Below are 23,683 nucleotides of genomic sequence, written 5' to 3'. Positions count from 1 at the left end.
GCCACTTTTGCGGTAGCTCATCATTGAGTATTCATATCATAATGTTATCTTTGATTTTAATTTAAACGAACTTCCGTCCCAGCCTGATATTAGATGAGAATTTGTTATTAAATTAATCGCTGGATGAAGTATCGCTGGTTCGTTTGTTTGGAGCTTCCGTTTCAAGAGCGATAATTTAATCTAACCAGAAGACGCTTTCATCGATGTTAATCCCATTACGTTGTACGATGCTAGCGCGTTATTACTATGCTAATACACAAGATATCATCTTTGACGGTTCAACGGTGCACGCCGCCGCTGAGTCTTGCATAATGTCGCCTCCGTGCACCGGTGCTCGTAACAGCCGAGGTGTTAAAAGCCCGTGTAATATGATGGTTTTTCCAATTGTTTCAAACGTTTCGCTACGAACATCCGGTAGCCGAGTATATTAATCTCCGCGATCTTTATTCTTTCGAGCACGCGACGAGTTTGCCCAGTAGAAATTTTTCAGGGTTTGCGCAAGAAATTTGTCAAGTATCCCTGCATTCTTTCACACATTCTCTGTTTACAAGATTACTGATATTCAAATTCAAACTTACAGAAGCTATTTGCGCCTAACATACACATTTAGAAAGTGGCTTTTTACTTCCCGACGGATTTTGCATGAAGCATGTGCAATTCGCATGAAGATCCGCAGTCTGTTAACGATATACTCCTTCTCGAGGTTTTATTGGTAAATTCTTGTATTACTAAAATATATGTTAGAACATAGTGTTGTATGTTAGAATAAAATGTAATATATATTTAAAAGCTGATGTAATATACTGTAATATAGTAGAAGACAATATGGTATACTAGAATATACTAAAATATACCACAAGATAGTATAGAATTAGAGGTATTACAGGTATTAGTAGGTATAGGATATACTAGAATATAGTATCACATGCTAGAATACAAAATATAGTATAGTGTACTAGAATATACTAAAATATACCACAAGATAGTATACAATTCCAGAGTAGTATGAGATATACTAGAAAATAGTATTACATGATAGAATACGACATAACCTATAAAGACATAATGTATGTAGTATACTAGAATATATTAAAATATGATACAAGTTAGTACACAATTCCAGAGTAGCAGGTATAAAATAGTATACAATTCCAGAATAGTATAAGATATACTAGAATATGGTATTACATGCTAGAATACAGAACATAATATAGTGTACTAGAATATACTAAAATATACCACAAGATAGTATACAATTCCAGAGTAGTATTTGAGATATACTAGAAAATAGTATTACATGCTAGAATACGACATAACCTATAAAGACATAATGTAGTATACTAGAATATACTAAAATATACTACAAGATTGTATACAATTCCAGAGTAGTAGGTATAAAATAGTATACAATTCCAGAATAGTATAAGATAAACTAGAATATGGTATTACATGCTAGAATACAACATAATCTATTAAAACATAATATAGGATACTAGAATATACTAAACTATGATACAATATAGTACACAATTCCAGAATAGTAGGTATAAAATAGTATACAATTCCAGAGTAGTAGGCATTAGATACTATAAAATTCCAGAATAGTATAAGCTACACTAGAACATAGTATTACATGCTATAATGCAACAAAATCTATAAAAACGAAACTATACTAGAAAATACTAGAACACAACCTATACTAGAACACAATATTATCAGATTACACTGAATTAGAACGAACAATTATAGAGTACAATGTTAATCGAAATAAAGGTTCCCCAGAACGGTTTCAAGTAGCAAAATCGGCGAATGTTAACTAATGTTAACCGGCTCTTGACACGGTCCATTTGCGAAGCGAGATACGTACGCGGTTCCCCGAATCATTGTACGAGTGAAAATAGAAGCTTCACCGCGGAATGTATTTTCGGATTGATTACACCGCAATTGTTTCTCGCTGTTTGTATAGATAACTCACATGAGCGCGAATACGAGCAGAAGAGAACATCCGGGCCATGAACTTGGATGCTTTTACAGCGGCACCGTAGACGGAGATCCTTCTTCCTGTGTTAGCGTCAGCCTTTGTCACGGAATGGTAAGTCAATGGTCACGTTTTTATCGTTTCCACACTCCGATGAACCACAACATTCCAATTCCAGAAACAAGGGATCTATCAAAATGGCGGGTTCGGAATTTCTTAATCCACGATTATCGACATTGCAGAATAAATTAATGGACATTAATTTCTTGGATATAATGAGACTGCGGATTTCATGCATGATAAAATACGATGAGAAGGATTAGGAGAATTTAAAAATATCTAAATACAGTGATTTCTCTACATATGTCGCCAAGGCCTGGACGATAAACGTCGCGGAATTATCCCCGCCGAGGAGTGTAAACATATGTGACATATATCGAGAATTGACTGTAATTATAAAAAAATTTAGATATAATGTTTTTGCTGTTTAAAGTCGACGAGAAAAGAGAAAAGAAAGTATAATTTGCGTTCCTCGCATGTGAACGATGTGTATTTTGCAGAAAAGTCCGCAGTCTAATAAATCCTTAAAATGAGAGCGTGCGTATATCCGCAATCAAACAAATCGATGCCTGACGTCGCAAACGAATCCAGGACACAGAACGTACATTCAAGAACGCTCGTACTTGAAGAAGGCGCAGCAAATTTGACTTTCGGAGAGTCGCAACGACTCGGAATGCACCGTCGAAGTTGCGTTCCTCGTGTTTGGAGAGTCGCGCGAATTTTGAGGCAAATCTCCAGACTTCCTGAAAATATGTCAGAGAGCCAGCCTAAATAAGAACGGGCGGCTACATGAAAATATTGGTGCTCGGTTGTCGTCTAAAAATACGTTTTCTGCTCCGGCGCATCCTCCTTACAAGTCATCGTCCAAGTAACCTCTCTAGGGACTCGTCTCTCTCTCTCTCTCTCTCTCTCTCTCTCTCTCTCTCCCTCTCTCTCTCTCTCTCTCTCTCTCTCTCGCGAATTCCTTTTCAGACCCGTGTGTGCTCGCCAGAATGAAACAGTTGTGAAAATGCCTCGCGCGTTTCTTCGCCAGCCTCCTGCACAAAGACGTACTTGAAGTGCTTTGCATAAACAGGCATTTTTGTTTTCCGCCGTTTCTGCGCTTCCTCAGCCCCGCTCGAACCACGCTCGATGACCATAACCGCGGGTCTTCGAGAGAAAAATTCTCTCCGTCAATTCTATGTCGCAGACGCCACGTACACGTTTCTTCTCTGCTCCAACCATTTTATAACGCTGGAAATAATACGTCGACGCCCTTAAATTGTATTTCATTCTTTGAACTCACCTTTTGACAGTGTTTTGACATATATCGGCTAGGAGATACTATTCTTTGATACACTGCCGAACGTAGGAAAGGAAGCTTCTTGGCCCCTCGCGGGGTATGGTGATCAACGATTAAAAGTGTGATTTTAAGTCGAAAATCGTGAAAAACGGCAATTTTTTCACTTTTAAGCGTTTATAACTCGTAAACGAATTAACCAATATCGGTGAAATTTTCAGCATGGATATAATTTATTCAAGCGAATCAAACACATTTTTTAAATTTTCAATACAGGCTCAGATAAAAAGCTAAAAAAAAAACCAACTTTTACTATTTCTTTTGCGATTCCGACGAATTCAAAGTTTTTTCAAAAATTTTTTACACCTCGTCTAATAAACTATTCCTTCTAACTTCTCAATAAAATTCAAGTCATTTGATCTAATTTTTAAAAGGTTATGTTGCTTGAAATAGTGTAGACTCAGTTTTGCTCGTTAGTGTGTATCGTGTAAAGACTGTATATTTATTTCAGTCCTGTTCAGAAAGCCTTACGGCGGGCAAGGGCAAGGGCAAGGGCAAGGGCAAGGGCAAGGTGACGTCAGCGGGAAAAATATTGTCATAGGCTGAACCATCGAAAGGAGGCGTGGTTCTCGTTGCCAAATGCTCTGCCCGCACGGGCAACAGCTGTACGGGACTGATTTATTTATTAGGCTAGTTATCATTGCGCAGAATCCGATTCTGTTTACCGGTGGATAATTAAAAAATTTGTATCACTGGAGTATCGCCAAATACAAATGTTTTTCAGTTGTTTGTAAAATTTTCTAAAATTGTTTTAAATTGCATCTACTAATATTATTTGGTCCCTTGTTTAAATATTTCTGGACAAGTTCTTCTTGAATCTTTTAGTGAACACACTTCGAAGCGCACAGGAAAGTAGCCTAACCACTTTGCCCGAAAAATCAGGCTGAATTAATCGAAGTGGCGAACATTCGACAATAACAAATGCGTAAGTCGATAACAGTTCGTAATGCCTATGCCGGCACTCCTAAAGCCTGTCCCACAGTAAAAGTCCCACGAACGATGTCTCTACGTGCACAGACACACACAACATTTTGCGGTGTTAGACCTGCTAACTTAGGAACGCTTCCGCTTCGCTTCTACATCATCAATTAGGTAATCCACGGGACAGTCTAAAAGTGTCTTCGATCCGAGAATGTCGTTTTTTCATATTTACAATCAAGCTTAGAATGTTTTATAGCGCGACACCATCGGGAAGATGGACGTTTCACCGTTTCTCAGTCGTCAAATTTCATATTTCAATAACTCGTCGGAGAATTACTATCCACACGACGATTCCCGAGATTTTGAGAAAAATCCTGGCTCTGAAACGTTCAACCTACTTCCATGTCACGTGTTCCCCTCTGTGCCATAAGTTTTGACGACTATCATTCGATAATTGTAGTCGAAGCCAATGCGATTTTCTTAAGTCGCATTATCCACGTAGAAAATAATTTAAAAAACTTAATGACTCTCGGAAGACTGCATTTATTGATTGAGTATATTATCTTGCTGTAGGAATTTATTAGATTTTTTATTAATTGGAATTAACCAATATCGATGAAATTCTTAGGATGTATATAATTTATTTCAGCCTGTAAAACACAATTAAAAAATTTTTAGTGCTATGGTGTCGCCAGATCAAGACTCGTTCCCCCACTCTACCTTCCCCTTGTCCGACGCTGTTCCCCCACGCGTCTTCCGCGGTCCGGTCACGTGACGGGTTTCGTCTCTGTCGCGCATGCGTCACAATGTCACGTGACTCAGGCGGTACTGGCGGAGTGGGGGTAACTTTTCCCCTCGATTCTCGATCTACTAATTTCTGCCATCGAATCCTCCAGTAGAATTGAATACTGTTTTATTGTGTTTTAAGACTTTTTTCACTTCTGTATGTTCGCGCATGTAGGCAAAAGTGTAAAATCAAGTTTTAGCAAGGTCTACGTAATTAACTGCGTCGTTTCGTTTGATTAGCTCGCGTTACTGGACAAGCTGCGATCGCGGACAGCGAAGAAGCAGCGATAAAAGCGTTTACGGGGTTCCGGGGAGGTAGTTGCAACTCGCCTAAGCGTTTTTACGGCCGCGTTCTCGGCACATTTCGCAGGGAACGCGTTGGTAGGTGGCACACGGTCCAGATTGGACATTTGCCACGGTAATGCTAGAACGAGTTTCCGGATTCTCTTGGCAAACGAATCGCCAAGTGGCGCCCGTGCACCCTGACCGAGTTGGGCAGTGAATCCTCGATGATTTTCCCGTCAATCGATTTCCCGGATCATGTTGTCAAGACGAAAACACTTGCTCCGGTTCCCTTGTTATTCGAGTTTGAACAGTAGCGATAAACATCTAAATTGAAACTGAAGATAGGATATTAACGACTAGCCTTGTACCTCACCGTTTTATACAGTGTGTCTCAAAAATGTATTTCTTTGAAAGCGGTGGATTCCCAAGGTCATTTAGAGTAATTTTCTCCTTTGCGAAAATCTTCTCCGCGGCCTGGTTGAGGAGTTATTAACGAAAAACACTCGGCCAATGCGAACGCCACGCTCAGCGGGACCTGCCTCCGAGGCGGAGCCCGTCCGCTGTAGCTGCGTTCCGATTGGTCCGTGTTTTTCGTTAATAACTCCTCAACGAAACGGCGGAGAACATTCTCGCAAAGGAAAAAGTTGCTGGAAATGACCTCAGGAATCGCACCTTTCATTGTTTTATCAGAACGTTTCATAAAATTTGCATTCTAGAACCAGACACATTTCAAGTATTATTATCTAGACGAGACCTGTATAACGCACAAGGAAGACACAATAGAAAATCCGGTAAATATTTGACAGCACTGCAAGAAATTAATGAAAATAAATTCAGCGGACAAGTTTAGCGGTCGCGCGATCAAAAAGTTTCTTTGTCCAGCGGTCGGCCGAGGTATCCGTATTCTGCGACGAAAAAGGAAATCGCGAATGGCCTCTCGCAGCCAGGTTCAAACAAATCGGTCGTGATGGTGCCGTTGAACCCGTCCAATTCGTGAGGAAGTTCAAATTTCATTCATTAAATTCCCCCGGGGCCTCCGGCGTCGCGTCGGAAATAGCCGTGCGAAAGAATACGAGATGCTCGTAAACTTCTCTCTTTCTCTTTCTTTTTTTTTTTTTATGTATTTCTACCGTGTGCACCTTGGGAATATGCGCGCGCGCGCGCGCGCGTGCACCGGCTCGCTCTCGCGAAATCCGGGGGCAACTATGGTACCCCTTAAGCCCCCCTCCTCCTCGTCCCGTAAACGAAACCGTGCCCCCCCAAAACGAAATCAGCCCGAACGCGATCCGATTCACGAGAGATTCCCCGAAACCGGCCGAGTATCACCGATTGATTTATCACCCATTAACGAGTCGCTTGACGATCAACGGCAATTAAACCGTAAAAATAACCCGTGGCCCGACACTGTACAGCCTCCTCCTCCGGGGGACAGACCAACTTTATGGGGAATTGAAAAAGTTACGAGACAGCGCGCGGCCATTACACCGGGCTTCCCTCGGGTTTGGACACCTGGGATTCTCGACACCTCTTCTAAACTTTTAACTTTCTTCCCAAGCGATTTCACAATGGAAAACGTGGGAAACCACCGCGGGAAAGGCTTTTCTAATTTTATACACGCCACGGACAAACAGGTTGGAAAGGAAGAACGAAGTTTCGGAGATCTCTATCGTAACTGTCGCGGAGATCTCTACCGTAACTGTCGCGAAGATCGCTACCGTAACGCCAATTCGCTACCGTCGCAATTTGATCTCCCGCTTTAGAGGCCTTAAGGAATTAGAAAATTTTTTAGGCTCACCGCGCGATTTAGGTATTTTCGCTAATTCGTTAAAACGGAAAAGTTAATTAATCATTAAAGTTGAATAATTATAATAGACACGTTCATCGTCGATAAATCAGCCGGCTGATCGGAAAGCAACAGAGTTACGCTGCTACTGGCCAGGTTACAAGCTACCCCCAATTAAAGGTACATCCTGTAACGTGATTTTCTGGTCTTCCTCGATTCGTTAGGATGGTAACACTGATCGTCGGCGACAGCTAACAGTCAACCGTAACGTCCTCTAACGAGCTAGCTGCGGATAAGGGATCTGTTAGGCTCCCCACATTTTTCCTGCACAGTCATTCGCAATAATATTCCGCTCTTAAAAAGACGACCTTTTCAATATTCAACCATACGATTTTTTTTAGAACTTAAAACAATTTACCACGCGGAAAAAGAAATTTTGAAAAAATTGCAATCGGTCGGAATCGCAGGAAAACACTTTTAAAAAATTCTTTTGTATTTTCAAACACAAATTCAAACGTTCCTTATGTCGATGGAAATATTTCATATTTTTATATTTCTTGTTCAGAATTGTCCCCAAATCTAAAAACGCAAAACGACCTATAAAATATATTGTTTCAAACGCAAATTCAAACGTTCCTTATGTCGACGGAAATATTTCATATTTTTATATTTTTTGTTCAGAATTGTCCCCAAATCTAAAAACGCAAAACGACCTATAAAATATATGGTTTCAAACACAAATTCAAACGTTCCTTATGTCGACAGAAATATTTCATATTTTTATATTTTTTGTTCAGAATTGTCCCTAAATCTAAAAACGCAAAACGACCTATAAAATATATTGTTTCAAACGCAAATTCAAACGTTCCTTATGTCGACGGAAATATTTCATATTTTTATATTTTTTGTTCAGAATTTTCCCCAAATCTAAAAACGCAAAACGACCTATAAAATATATTGTTTCAAACGCAAATTCAAACGTTCCTTATGTCGATGGAAATATTTCATATTTTTATATGTTTTGTTCAGAATTGTCCCCAAATCTAAAATCGCAAAACGACCTATAAAATATATGGTTTCAAACGCAAATTCAAACGTTCCTGATGTCGATGGAAATATTTCATATTTTTATATGTTTTGTTCAGAATTGTCCCTAAATCTAAAAACGCAAAACGACCTATAAAATATATTGTTTCAAACGCAAATTCAAACGTTCCTTATGTCGACAGAAATATTTCATATTTTTACATGTTTTGTTCAGAATTTTCCCCAAATCTAAAATCGCAAAACTATAAAATATATTGTTCGTATAAATTCTTGCACCGTCGGCAAATTACTGAAATAAAAGCGCACGTGTTTTCTTGAAATTTTTAACACGAAAAATGACCGGTCAGAGCGATCATGTAAATACCGGTGGTTCCGGGAACGTGTTCCCGAACAACATGCAAATAACGGCGGTGCTCGTCGATTTCCGATCATTATTTTCCTTCCGCGGAAATTCGCACGCGAACTCGGCAATAAACGTTCGTCGTTTCACGTCTGATTCGGGGAACTGCATCTGCAGAGATCGTGGACCACGCGGTTTTCGTGAAATCGAACACTGTGGACCCGACGTATGTCGCGGGCGTCTGCGAACGTCCACGATCTAAAAAAGCTGTGTTGACGAATCATCGACCAGAACACTGCAACAATTTGTTGAACGTAGACCGCAAATTTAACACGTTAAACGTTGCGTCGGTCCCTGGGGACCGACAGTAGACTTCTAGTTTATATGACGCGTCGGTCGGCTCGGGGAGGTGCCCTCTGTTTGTGTACAAACAATTGTGAAAACGTCAGTGGAAATAACAAATTGTTTCATTTTCAACTCATTGAAATTTTTAATTTTTATTTATGCTTCTAGTCATTAATTTAACACGTTAAGTGTTGCGTCGGTCCCTGGGGACCGAGAGTAGACTTCTAGTTTATATGACGCGTCGGTCGGCTCGGGGAGGTGACCTCTGTTTGTGTACAAACAATTGTGGAAACGCCAGTGGAAGTAACGAATTCTTTCATTTTCAACTTATTGAAATTTTTAATTTTTATTTATACTTCTAGTCATTAATTTAACACGTTAAGTGTTGCGTCGGTCCCTGGAGACCGACAGTAGACTTCTAGGTTATATGACGCGTCGGTCGACTCGGGGAGGTGACCTCTGTTTGTATACAAAGAATTTTCGAAACGTCAGTGGAAATAACAAATTGTTTCATTTTCAACTCGTTGAAATTTTTAATTTTTATTTATGCTTCTAGTCATTAATGCGGACAATTCTGCAATTTATCAAAATTTATTATTACAGAAAAATATGTATTCTTGGTTTTTGTATCTTGCAATTGAAAACAATTTTTTTTATCTGCAGGCCAATTGTCGCAAAAATTGTTTTTCGTCTGATTAAACTGAGAACTGAAGAATTAGTAAAAGATTGAAGCTCTTCACCCTGTATGTGTACAACAATATAAACTGGCAGGTTATTTAGCGCTATGTTTTACATTCGAAACGGCCATGTACACTTTCTGCTCAAAAAGGTCGTTCGCCTGATTTGTGTATACGATATCCACGTTCACTGATTTAATAATAGACATCATCAAAAGACTCCTTCAAGATGACGGCCGACGCTCACCGAACATCAAACAGGCCTATTAATAAAGAATCGTACAAAATGGACACTGAACTCTGCACTTTATTACGCTTACGAGTCTACTTCAAAAGAGCCTGTTTCGTTGCCGAAAAGAATTTGCAACCTGAAATTGATACTTCCGTGTCAACGGCGAGCACTCGGACCGGAACGCAAAATACAAAATGGCCGGCACCGTAATTCAGAAGTCGGACGAGACAGACGTTCGTTAATTTAAAACAGCAACAACATTAAAAGAATTTATAAATATTATTCTCAACCTACTGAACATATTCAGAAAGAAAATGGATTCCTGTTTTACTCCGGTTACAATTCGAGTCGACCATTTTTATTTTGCATAAAGTTATGATTACAGTGGCCACAATTATACTACTCAAAATTTTTTACCCGAGTTGCAGGAAACTGAAGTGAAATAGAAATTTATTTTCTTTCTGAATATGTTTAATAGGTTGGAAATAATATTATTTATAAATTCTTCTAATCTGTTTACTGTTTTAATTTACAACTACCCATTTCTGTCATAAAAGGATACAAATAATTGAATACCGACGTACTATTGTCAATATTTAAAAATTATTAAGAATAAAGTGTTAATTTCGAGTCTGTAACAAAAGATTCTGCTTTGTTGAGAGCAATTTGCAACCTGAAATTGATACTTCCGCGTCACCGGCGGGCACACGAACCAGGATGCAAAATGCAAAATGGCGCCGGCCCCGTAACTCGGCTGTCCACGGGGCTGCGATGCAAATTGAGAAGGATGAATCAAATTAATAAATTCCTTGTATTTAGACGTTAGATCCGCGGGCCCCGCGTCTTCTTAACGCTTGTTTAATGAATTATCTGCGGATCTATGCGCGGCATTCGCGGTAACGGCACAGGACAACGCCGTGCATATGCTTCGCGTACATACACTCCAACGGCGGACTTCTGCTCGTAACTTATGAAAGCAAATTTACCATGCTGCCGCTCGCGGTCGGCACGTTTAATCTCGCGCCTTCGGTAGATCGATTCACAGGCTCGCTGGATAACTCCTGATCCCGTGTTTTGCGTTTCTATTGGCGACGGAAATACAGAGTGGCTCCCGCGAACCCCTAAGTGGCGCTATCGATTACCACGAATCGACCGGGACATCGTTTACCCGGCTCAGGCAAAAATTTTAATACCGTACAATTGATCCTGTTTAACTACAGGAATTATTCAATGCATTTACTCTATTAAAATGGCAGCGGAAAATAATTCCTAAAATTGCATTTATTGTATTAAAATAATGCATGAAAATAATTCTTAAAATTGCATGTATTGGACTAAAGTAATAGATGGAAATAATTCTTGAAGTTGCACTTACACTGTCGAAAAAGTAGAAGAAAATTAAAATTGCATTTATTTCATTAAAATGGTAGATGAAAATAATTCCTGAAATTGCAGTTATTGTATTAAAATAATGTATGAAAATAATTCAAAAATTGCATTCATTGTATTAAAGTAATAGATGAAAATAATTCTTAAAGTTGCAATTACACTGTCAAAAAAGTAGAAGAAAATTGAAATTGCATTTATTTCATTAAAATGGTAGATGAAAATAATTCTTAAAATTGCAGTTACTGTATTAAAATAATAGTAGAAAATAGTTCCTAAAATTACATGTATTGGACTAAAATAATAGAAGAAAATAATTCTTAAAGTTGCACTTACACTGTCAAAATGGTAGAAGAAAGCTAAAATTGCATTTATTGTACTAAAATAATAGTAGAAAATAATTCTTAAAATTACATTTATTTTGTGAAAGTGATAGAAGAAAAGTAATTCTTAAAATTGCATGTATATTGTCCGAATGGTAGAAGAAAATAAAAATTGCCCTGATTTCATTAAAATGGTAGAAGAAAATAATTCTAGAACTTGTATTTAAATTATCAAAATGGTAGAAGAAAATAATTCTTGAACTCGCACTCATTTTATCAAACTGGCAGAAGAAAGTAATTCTCAAACTCGCACGTATCGCATTAAAATGATAAAAAACCGAATTCGAAAGAGAAGAAAAACCATTCCTCGTTCATGGGGAGTCATGGAAGTCGCACGAGATTCCGAGGACAATTAAAAAGAGGCATCTCGCGTCGCATTCTCCGTACACCTGCGCCGGCCGTTTATATACAGTTACATTATTAATACGCCTCGAACAATGTCCGAGCGAGGTCAGGAACGAAAAAGACGCCGAGGCGACAGGTTTCATAAAATTCCGCGAAGATTTACCGCATTCGCGAGTGCGGCCTGAGCGTTTCTGCATTGAATGGATACCGTACTCGTGGACAAGGAGAAAGAAAGAAGCGACTAGCATCGGCTCTTTAACGTCGCCGATTTTTCAGGCATGAAACTCGGCTGCACCGTCGCCAGCGCGAGAAAAACTGAAGATTTAACGCCACGCGAGTATGATTTACGGCCGGTGTCTTTTTCGCGTCACCGGATTCCTGCCAGACATTTTTTATCCCGTTCTATTTCGCGACTGCTTTAATTAATGCAGCGTACGCTGCTGCCTCGTATAAACTGTACTTTATTATTACCACGTGCGTGTCTGCGGCCATAACGCGTCGAACCAAACAGATTCGGCAGTGGGGGGCTCGAGTTTTAACGGGACCTGCGACATTTTACAATTTTCCATCAATTTATTTGCAACGTGACGCGACTTTTATCGATAACGGAAAATAATGTAACAAAATTCATAAATTTTTTACCACAAAGTTTTTACCATTCTAACTCGATTTGGATTGTGAACGTGTGAATTATTATGCGAGTTTTCAATCATCCGAAGTCGTAGTCGCCAGATGAGGGGAGGACGAATCGAGGGGAAGAGGTTACCCCCTCTCCGCCAGTACCGGGTTGGTCACGTGACCGGACGGAAGCGTGGGGGCAATGGTGCGGTAGAAGGGGAAGTTAGGGTAGGGGAACAACTGTTGACCTTCAGGCGACCGTGCCGGAAGTCACGATGTCAGGCAGACGATCAGTCAGACTATGTCTGTCCATCGTTTAATCGGCAGAACGGGATCATTCGCGACCATGACCGTGCCAAAGAAGCTGGCCACGTGGATCTAGGTCATACGCAGTCATGGTTATTTCAAGAGCCCGCGACGTCTTCTTTTCTCTCCGCACCGACTTCCGCTCCCTGTGCGCGTTCTATTTTGCTAATCGAAAAATTCCTTGTGATGGTAAATCTTATATTCGACCTCCCCGTCTTGCAAGAATTTTTGATCACTTAAATTTTAATTGACCGATTTCTAACCGGGCCCAGGTTTGCACAAATTTTTATTTCGCACGCGATCGCCACTCTCAAAGCGGGCGCAGGAAATTCGGACGAGTTTGCGCGCGATCGAAACAAAAGATGATTCAAGCACTGCCAAGATGGAGTCTAGGCGCGTAAACAGACTTTGACGAATCGCGTTCGAAGAAATATTACGCTCTCCTGAGCGGAATATTTACGTGTTTAGCGAGAGCCCTTGGGCGGCCGCGAGCCTTTGGAAATTAGCATTCGTCCGAATGGCCGATTTTCGTCCTCGAGTGAGTTTCATATAGGGGTCTCTAAAAATAATCGTGGTTCAAGGTCCTACCGAGTAACCAACCGTCGCAAGGTGGTAGCTGGGCTAGCGTTTTACGAGGGACTTTTACATCCCCCGCACCTGTTGACGCGGCTGACTGGAAGTCATCATTCCCTCCGCACGTTACCCGGAAACGCCTTGGGCGTCGCGCCAGACCTCCAATCGGTGATCCGAAACAAAAATTCGCCGGGGACCCTCGACAATCAAATTCACCCGGATTTATTCGCGAAACGATTTCCACTAGGGTTCATCGAGGGGTTACGTACCTATGAACCTTTGAACAATTTTTATTACATGTAAAATTCTACGTCCTGAAAAATGATGTACATATTGAATTTTTTGTTGTGTGATGTGTAAGCAGTATATACTGAAAATTTCAGCCAAGTATCGTAAACTGACAGGCCATGGCAGCCATTTTCCCTAGACCATATCTGCATGACGTCGTTTGTAGAACGGTTAGAACATAAGGGACATTACAAACAATTTTTTCGTATATAAAATTGTGCTCCCTTAAAAATTCAATATATATATCTTGTTGTATAATGCTTCAGCAGTGTATACTAAAAATTTCAGCTAGGTATCGTAAACTGACAGGCCATGGCAGCCATTTTCCCTAGACCATATCTGCATGACGTCGTTTGTAGAACGGTTAGAACATAAGGGACATTACAAACAATTTTTTCGTATATAAAATTGTGCTCCCTTAAAAATTCAATATATACATCTTGTTGTATAATGTTTCAGCAGTGTATACTAAAAATTTCAGCTAGGTATCGTAAACTGACAGGCCACGGCAGCCATTTTCCCTAGACCATATCTGCATGACGTCGTTTGTAGAACGGTTGGAAAATAAGGGACATTACAAACAATTTTTTCGTATATAAAATTGTGCTCCCTTAAAAATTCAATATATACATCTTGTTGTATAATGTTTCAGCAGTGTATACTAAAAATTTCAGCCAGGTATCGTAAACTGACAGGGCATGGCAGCCATTTTCCCTAGACCATCTCTGCATGACGTCGTTTGTAGAACGGTTGGAAAATAAGGGACATTCCAAAAAATTTTTTTCGTATATAAAATTGTTCTCCCTTAAAAATTCAATATACACATCTTGTTGCATAATGTTTCAGCAATGTACACTGAAAATTTCGTCTCAATATAGCAAAATGGAAGGCCGTGGCGGCCATTTTCCCTAGACGATTTCTGATCGTTTGCGGTACAGCACGGTTGCAGAATAAAACATATGTCTCGTGAGACATAACCTTTAAAAAACCGCATGTAAATGGAAGTAGAGGAGTCATCGCTGTTATTAAGAGAAGGAAACAGTTTAATGAAACTTGACATCTTTACTTGTCACGGTATTTTGACATCATTAACCCTTTAATGCCTGAATTATGTTATCCTGCTTATTAACCGCAACTGTTATGCTTAGCTGTCCAAATAACGCATACATCTCGGCCAGAATACTTTTCATAAGAAAGTACAAAATGGAGGTAATTTCGCTTATACGGGGTGCTTCATTTCAAATCTATTTCAAAACCTGCCAAAAAAATGTTTACTTGAAAAATTGTATACGAGTAAAACTACTTCAAGTGAAACATATTTTCTTCGCAAATACAAATACAAATTTAACATTTAATCGACATATTAAAATTTCTTAAATAAAAGCATATTTCCTTCTTCATAAATAAAAGCGTGCAAAGAAATCGACGAAATTCAGATCTCGAGAGAATTAAATTTTCGAATTCGACAGATCGAGAAAGATCGACGACAAAAACCCTGAAAGGCTAAACGATCACGTTTAGTGCATACACGGCATCGTAAAAGCCTTTCAATTTCCTTTAGAGCCTCTCCCGTTTCTTTTTCATCAGAACAAAATCGTCCGACAATTCGCAATGGAATAGAGCCGAATGCTCATTGCTATTCGGATTGTTCGCGGATGTTCGACGGCCATGTCGAAGAGCCTCGAAGACGTATGCCGGAGACGAGACGCATGGGAATAGCGACGGTGTAAGTGCTATTGGATTTTAAACTACGACTTTCACGCGCCCTTCGAGCCCGCCAGGGTAAGAGAGGTAGAGAACGCGAGAATTATTTGCGACTGTTCTCGCGGAATTTATTGCTCGCTCGGCTCGTACGCCATACCGTGTCCTGTACACCTGAACCGTAATGACGTTTCCCCGATGCATTAACCCTTTGCTGGATTTTTTCACACCGGTCCCTGGGGACCGACACCACACTTTCCGTTCAGACGGCGTCGCGTCGGTCCCCGCGGACCGATAATACACTTTTTTCGTTTATGCCACGCGGAAAGGTCACTTCTGTTTACATACAAACTTCTGAATTCTCGATATATGTCAACAACGTTGTTGACATCGTCCAGGAGGACATACTCCAGCCGTGTTATGCTTACACGTGTTACACCCCGCGGTAGTGGGGACAATCCGCGACGTTTATCGTCCAGGCCTTCGCGACATATACGGAGAAATCACTGCACTTTCCTCGGGAAGCAAAATTCTAAAATTGTGGACAACAATGTATTACATGTACATTGTACATGTCAGCTGCATTGTCATGTCTGCTTGTACTTTGTGTACATTGTATTGTATACAATAGACATCAATTTCGTTTTCTTTCTTTTTTTACGGAAAATTATGAATAACCTGCGAAGAAAGAAATGGTGAGAATGATGAATATTTTGATGCAAGATGTCCGAAATGCAAACGTGGGATTCCAATTTAAAGCTAAATGACCCCAGACGATCAAGATTCGTCTGGAGTTGCAGGGTCGAGTAATTAGGTCGAGTGGCTCGATCCAGCATCGAGAGAATAATGCTGAAAGGCACAGAGCCTCTCTCTCTCTCTCTCTCTCTCTCTCTCACTCACTCTTTCTCACTCTGGGTGTGTTTATGGGTTCCTATTTCTATGTCTGAAAACAGACGTCTGATTGACTAGCCGAACCTTGATGAAGCTAAATTAAAACATGACCCAGATGGTCCGGAACACTGTTAAATGACCGACGAATAATAAAATTCAATGGGCCGAGTCTTCTTCGGGAACAATGTGCTCGCTGACTCTCCCGCGAGTAACAATGAATTCTCCAGCAGCTCGAGCCTCTTTGTCTCTGATTAGTACACGTATACATACCGGCGGCGGACAAAAGAAAGTTTGAAGTTTAAAGTTTGTTAGTCGTGTTAGCACTAGGTAGATTTACCAAATGTTGACGAAACGCTCATCCCTCGATATACAACCTGATTTGTAATGGCTGCCACGAGCTCCTAGTTCGAGATATCGAACTGAATTTTTCTGGATATACTACTTGAACATTGTGTAATAAAATGTGTATATTGATTTTGCAAAGAATAGTAATTTTATGTGTAAACAAAATTGTCGAATCCTTAGAAACACAGATACCACAAACGATGTTTCGGGAAAATGCCACGTTCTTCTGGTTTGAGATATTCAGCTAAAATTTTTCGCAGATTATACTTAAGTATTGTATATTAAAATGTATGTATTGATTTTTCCAAGAAACGTAATTTTTTATATATAAAAGAAATTATTCGACTTTTGAAAACACATATGTCTGGTACCACGAAATGGTTTTGGGAAAATGGCTACCGCGTCCTTACAGTTTGAAATATACAACTCGAATTTTCAGCAGATACTACTGAAATAGCATATAACAAAATGTATATACTAATTTTTCGGAGAAATTTAATTCTTCCCGTAAAAAAATTATTGAATTCTTGGAAACAAATATCTGTTATCGCAAACGTCTTACAGAAATGGCTACGGGAAAATGGCCGCCGCGTCCTTCCAGTTGAAGATATTTAACTCAAATTTTTAGCAAGTACTACTGACATATCATATAACAAAATGTATACACTAATTTTTCAATAGGAACCTAATTTTCCATGTAAAAAAGTTATTCATTTGATAGAAACAAATATCTGGAATCGCAAACGTCTTACAGAAATGGCTTTGGGAAAATGGCCGCCGCGTCCTTCCAGTTTGAAATACTCAACTCAAATTTTTAGCAAGTACTACTGACATATCATAGAACAAAATGTACATACTAAATTTCAATAGGAACCTAATTTTCCATGTAAAAAAATGATTCATTTCTTAGAAGCAAATATCTGGAACCGCAAACGTCTTACAGAAGTGATACAACAAGATGTCCACCTCGATTTTCCCGAGAAGCATACTTTTACACACAAAAAAATTGTTAAACTAATTTTCCAACCGTTTAAAGCTACCAAACCTCCAAGTCAGTAACAACAACAAAAGTGAAGCGCCTACGGCAGTCTGATGCAGCAATAAATTTCAATTTCGAGCTAACGTAAATCGATTATGGTAACCTATTTAATCTCGCGAAGCATGGATCATCGGGACGTCGACGGCGAATTAAATCACAAATCAAATTAAATCCCCGGAGCAGAGAGTCGGCGGACGACGCCGCGCCGGTGCGAGCGCGTTAATAAAATCGTGGTGTTACTCACTGGTTCATTGGTACAATAAATATTTGATCTTGTCGTTATCAATCGCGATCGAGGGAGCTCGGGACAAAGGAACAAGGGAGCACGCGTCTAGACGACGAGGATGAGCAAGGCTGGCTGTCTCGCGGCGCGACGAAGACGAAGACGAAGACGACGACGACGACGAGGCTCGCGAACGCGTAACCCACTTTTGCAAAATTAGATTTCGCGCGCGCACACCCAGGGACTTAGGTATCTAGGCGTCGGACTGGCTCCCCGCTGCTCGTTGCTTACAACCGGCAGATCGTATAACTGCTTCGAAAACACTGCGCAGATTCGTGCGAGGGTTACTCCGGTCCACACGTGCCGAACTATCGGTCGCTAAACCTTGTTTTCGCACGTGCGAATCAACGCCGACCAGGTACGCTCGCGATATACCGAGCATAACTGTAGGCGCCACCCATATTTCACCGACTTCTGAACTTTGGAATCGCTCGGGAAATCCGAGTGCGTATGAAACAGCACGATGAGCAACGAACTTCGCGTGTATAATAAATATTGAAGCCGTCAATGTACAGAGACGAACAAAACATTTTAGAACCGGTGCGGAACCGCCATCTTCACGTCAGAAATTTCAGAAATTGTATTCGACAATTTTTTAAATATATAAATTGTGCTTCCTTACAAATTCAATATATACATCTTGTTGTGTGGTGTTTGAACAGTGTATACTAAAAATTTCAGCTAGTTGTCGTAAACTGACAGAACATGGCAGCCATTTTCCTGAAGCCATTTCGTGACACACAATATTCTATGAATACGAGATATTCAACAATTTTTTAAATGCATAAAATTGTGCTTCTTTGAAAATTCAATATATACATCTTGTTGTGTGGTGTTTAAACAGTATATATTGAAATTTTCAGCTAGTTGTCGTAAACTGACAGAACATGGCAGCCATTTTCCTGAAGCCATTTCGTGACACACAATATTCTATGAATACGAAACATTCAACAATTTTTCAAATACATAAAATTGTGCTTCTTTGAAAATTCAATATATACATCTTGTTGTGTGATGTTTAAACAGTATATATTGAGATTTTCAGCTAGTTGTCGTAAACTGACAGAACATGGCAGCCATTTTCCTGAAGCCATTTCGTGACACACAATATTCTATGAATACGAAACATTCAACAATTTTTCAAATACATAAAATTGTGCTTCTTTGAAAATTCAATATATACATCTTATTTTGTGATGTTTAAACAGTATATATTGAAATTTTCAGCTAGTTGTCGTAAACTGACAGAACATGGCAGCCATTTTCCTGAAGCCATTCCGTGACACGCGAGTATTCTATGAATACGAGATATTCCACAATTTTTTAAATACGTAAAATTGTTTTTCTTTGAAAATTCAATATATACATCTTGTTGTGTGATGTTTAAACAGTATATACCGAAAATTTCAGCTAGTTGTCGTAAACTGACAGAACATGGCAGCCATTTCGTGAAACACGAATGTTCTACATTTTGTGAAACATGAATGTTCTATGAATACGAGATATTCAACAATTTTTTAAATAGATAAAATTTTGCTTCCTTAAAAATTCAATATATACATCTTGTCGTGTGGTGTTTGAACAGTGTATACTGAAAATTTCAGCTAGTTGTAAACTGACAGAACATGGCAGCCATTTTCCTGAAGCCATTTCGTGACACACAATATTCTATGAATACGAGATATTCAACAATTTTTTAAATGCATAAAATTGTGCTTCTTTGAAAATTCAATATATACATCTTGTTGTGTGGTGTTTAAACAGTATATATTGAAATTTTCAGCTAGTTGTCGTAAACTGACAGAACATGGCAGCCATTTTCCTGAAGCCATTTCGTGACACACGAATATTCTATGAATACGAAACATTCAACAATTTTTCAAATACATAAAATTGTGCTTCTTTGAAAATTCAATATATACATCTTATTTTGTGATGTTTAAACAGTATATATTGAAATTTTCAGCTAGTTGTCGTAAACTGACAGAACATGGCAGCCATTTTCCTGAAGCCATTCCGTGACACGCGAGTATTCTATGAATACGAGATATTCCACAATTTTTTAAATACGTAAAATTGTTTTTCTTTGAAAATTCAATATATACATCTTGTTGTGTGATGTTTAAACAGTATATACCGAAAATTTCAGCTAGTTGTCGTAAACTGACAGAACATGGCAGCCATTTCGTGAAACACGAATGTTCTACATTTTGTGAAACATGAATGTTCTATGAATACGAGACATTCAACAATTTTTTAAATAGATAAAATTTTGCTTCCTTAAAAATTCAATATATACATCTTGTTGTGTGACGTTTGAACATTATATACTGAAAATTTCAACTAGTTGTCGTAAACTGACAGAACATGGCAGCCATGTTCCCAAGACCATTTCCCCAAAGCCTTAAACCGTGATAATTGGAGAAAAAACGTGAAACATAAAGTAGTGAAAAGGTCAGAAAACTAAAACAATTTTATTCGAGTTCTTTTTCCTGCAATTGGCGGGGGCAAATTTCTAATTATATCTAATTATAATAAGAATTGTAATATGATCTAATTATAAGCGACTGTGTCTAGACGATTGAAAAAGACTAAAACTTTTGCGTACACTTAATGTATGAAATGATTACTGAGATTTCCGAAACTGTTTCTCATCGAGGTGAAGAGCAGCTTAATTACGGTGCTGGGTCGGTGCAAAATTTTTTGCGAGCCCTTCGCTGCGAATGACTCGCGCTATTCTTAGCACACAGAAAACCCATTGTGATCCGCGAACTTCCAGAATACACAGCTCGGCTTATAAGTGTATAGTCTGTCGAAAAGATCGTGATTCGATCGGATCGAAAAAAATCGACTGGTCAAAAAGCGAGAGGCCGACTCCTATTCGTGACCACACCTAACGTTACCTGTCGGAACCTAATGGAATAAATGGATCAAATGGACCTTGTGTCCTGACACAAGCCGACACCCTGTCGAAAATAGTTCTATTGGCAGGATGTTCCTCTGGCTTAATTGACGGTACGATCGATCCCTATCGACGCCGCTCACTTTTACGCGGGAGTAGTGATGGGTTGGAGTGTCTCGCGAAACGGTTCAAATTCTATATCGTTCTGAAATGTAATTGTTTCGGAAAATAGAAATAATTCTTTTCCGTATGAGGCAATCTAATGAATTATTTATGACAAAAATGCATAGAATTTGATATAGTGAAAGAAGTAAGAGATTTAACTGTGCATATAATTATTTTCGATTTACTAGAATTATTAAAGGAACGTTTCCCTCGGCTCCTGAAAATCGATGCACCAAATTTTGATTTTGCACAATGATCACGCGTCGTTCGAGGAACCGCTCAAAAGAAATTTGGATGCACGTGGCCACCGGTCAAAATATCCGATATCCTCTTTATCGAACCCTTTGCATCTTTCTGATCCGCTCCGTTCATCTGGTTTAGGTGCTCCCCTGCTGATTGAACTGCGAGTGTATTTTTAACAAGGTCTCGGATTTATGGTCTCGCGTGCCTCTGCTATTTGTGATTTTTACCGCTGCTCGTTTGTTTAGAATTAATACCGCCATCGCAGCTAACGTATCCGCAGTGGCTCACTTAATTTTTCGCTGAAAGATGCACTTATATGGACAAGATACTTTTTGCAATGATCATTCACATTGCAAATGCAAAACAAATTCGACTTTGGACACATATCTACGGTAAAATGAATACGTAATTCACACTTCAACCATGGTGAACAATTTATGAGCCACTGTATGTTTTTTGGATCTACAGGGTGGGCCAAAATTCGCGATCAATATACAGTCGAGAGAAATGGTGCAGTGGACAATAAAATGACAGATATTCTACAAAATATCGATAGCTATTTCTTCCGCATAATTTCACTATAACTAATAACCTTTTTTACATCTACAGGGTGGGCCAAAATTCATGATAAAAATTCCAGTCAGGTTAAGAATGCAGTAGAAAACAAAATGACAGATATTTTGCAAAATAAAAATATTTAATTTTTCCTCATAATTTTCCTAGTCGTCAGTAATTACATTATATCTACCGGGTGGGCCAAAATTCGTGATAAAAATTCCAGTAAGGGTAGCGGTGCAGTACAAAATAAAATGATAGATATTCTACAAGATATAAATATTTATTTCTTCTACGTAGTTTCACTAGACGTCAGTAATTACATTATATCTACCGGGTGGGCCAGAATTCGTGATAAAAATTTCAGTCAGGTCAAGGGTGCACTGGGAAAATAAAATGACAGATATTCTGCAACATATAGGAGATAGTTATTTCGTCGGCATAATTTCCCTAGACGTTAGTGGCTCTAGGGAATTTGTAGATTTCAGCGTGTTAATGGATTAGAAGCGAATCGAACGGCTGTAGACACGTATTATTCGGCATAACAGGATAATAATAAAGCGATTTACGTTACCATTCGATTTCTCGATATACACCGGTCGAACGTATCTGCTTACTCCTACTCACCTTGCCGATCGATTTTAGCAGATAGCTGCTCACCGTTCGCTGATATTAAACGAGATGTACGCTCTTTCATCCTACACGTTGCCGTAAGACTAAGCAGACCGTGTTAAAAGTAGCTAAACCTACGCCTCGGCTGCAGGGAACCAAACGCACTTCCACTACGAGTGTCTGCCATTTTCTATTAAGTATATTGTTCTATTAAAAAATTCGTCAAAACAAAATAATTAAATAATTAAACATTATATATATATGTTGTGGGGCCATATATATTAAATATATATTGTGGGGCCGCACGAGCCCCTTCACATAACGGTTAAGTAACAATTTTCAACGATACATTATTATAACATTATCACAAAAATATTAATTTAAATAATCCTACGCATTTGCCTTTCTAATTCGTCGTTTTGTAATACCTCTTCGGTATTGGAAAGCAATATGACGCGATTTACTTCTGAAATATCAAATTCTTTACGCTTCACGGTATATTTATAATGCGCGGCGGTATTACACAATAGTACATCGGTCGAGATTATTCAATAGAAGCAGAAGCAACAGAGGATCTGTTTATAACACCGCCAAACGTGATTTGTACTCGGTTTATTCGGTTCTCTTGACCTTCTCCTAGTGGGAAAAAATAAATCTTCCGAGACGTAATACTTCTCGATTGGAGGAAAAAATAAATCTTCTCACTTCGTCAGAAAATCTGCAAAGCTCAAAACAAACAAAAGTGTTGTGAACATAGCCTACGCACGAATCCGTAGAACGTTGACTGTCTCGAATCCCGTGCATGTGGACCCCGTGCATTTGGACCCCGTGCATGTGAACCCCGTCCCACTACAGTTAGTAGTAATCCCTCCATCAAAGTCTTCTACGGCAGGGCATAATTATTTCTTTCCATCAAGATGTTTGCAATACTGACGAAATTAATTTGTACAGTTACAAAATGAACGATTTAACACTAGTAAATCTTTAGTAAAATTTTCCAACCGAATTCCAGCAAACTGGAGTAAAATCTCAATTTATTTTCTTGTGTAATATGTTTAATAGGTCGAAAATAATATTTTCCTTCTACTGTTTTTTGGATTGAGTATCTAGTAGGTCAGCGTGTGCCCAGCTGGAAAGGGTCGAGCAGTGTCGAAAAATCAGCAATTTAAATTCAGGTAGATTTTTTGACTGTTCTATCGCATAGTCGGACAAAAGAAGGAGCGAGCGTCGTCGCGTCCAGGTCGAAGAGCGGCCG

At 39.2% G+C, this 23,683-nt stretch overlaps 1 protein-coding gene across 1 annotated transcript in view; it reads left to right on the top strand.

Annotated features, from left to right (window-relative positions):
- Nucleotides 1-23,683, top strand: part of LOC143360955 (A disintegrin and metalloproteinase with thrombospondin motifs 9) — a 137,719-nt gene that overhangs the window by 40,610 nt on the left and 73,426 nt on the right. Inside the window, exon 4 of the mRNA XM_076800171.1 lies at nucleotides 1,967-2,092. Within this exon, the coding sequence (XP_076656286.1) occupies nucleotides 1,967-2,092 (126 nt within the window). The remainder of the gene's footprint in view (nucleotides 1-1,966; nucleotides 2,093-23,683) is intronic.

This window comes from Halictus rubicundus, chromosome 14 (assembly GCF_050948215.1).
Source record: "Halictus rubicundus isolate RS-2024b chromosome 14, iyHalRubi1_principal, whole genome shotgun sequence".
NCBI lineage: Eukaryota > Metazoa > Arthropoda > Insecta > Hymenoptera > Halictidae > Halictus > Halictus rubicundus.
The sequence above is the reverse complement of the archived record's forward strand: the minus strand, read 5'-3'. Positions and strand labels throughout refer to the sequence as shown.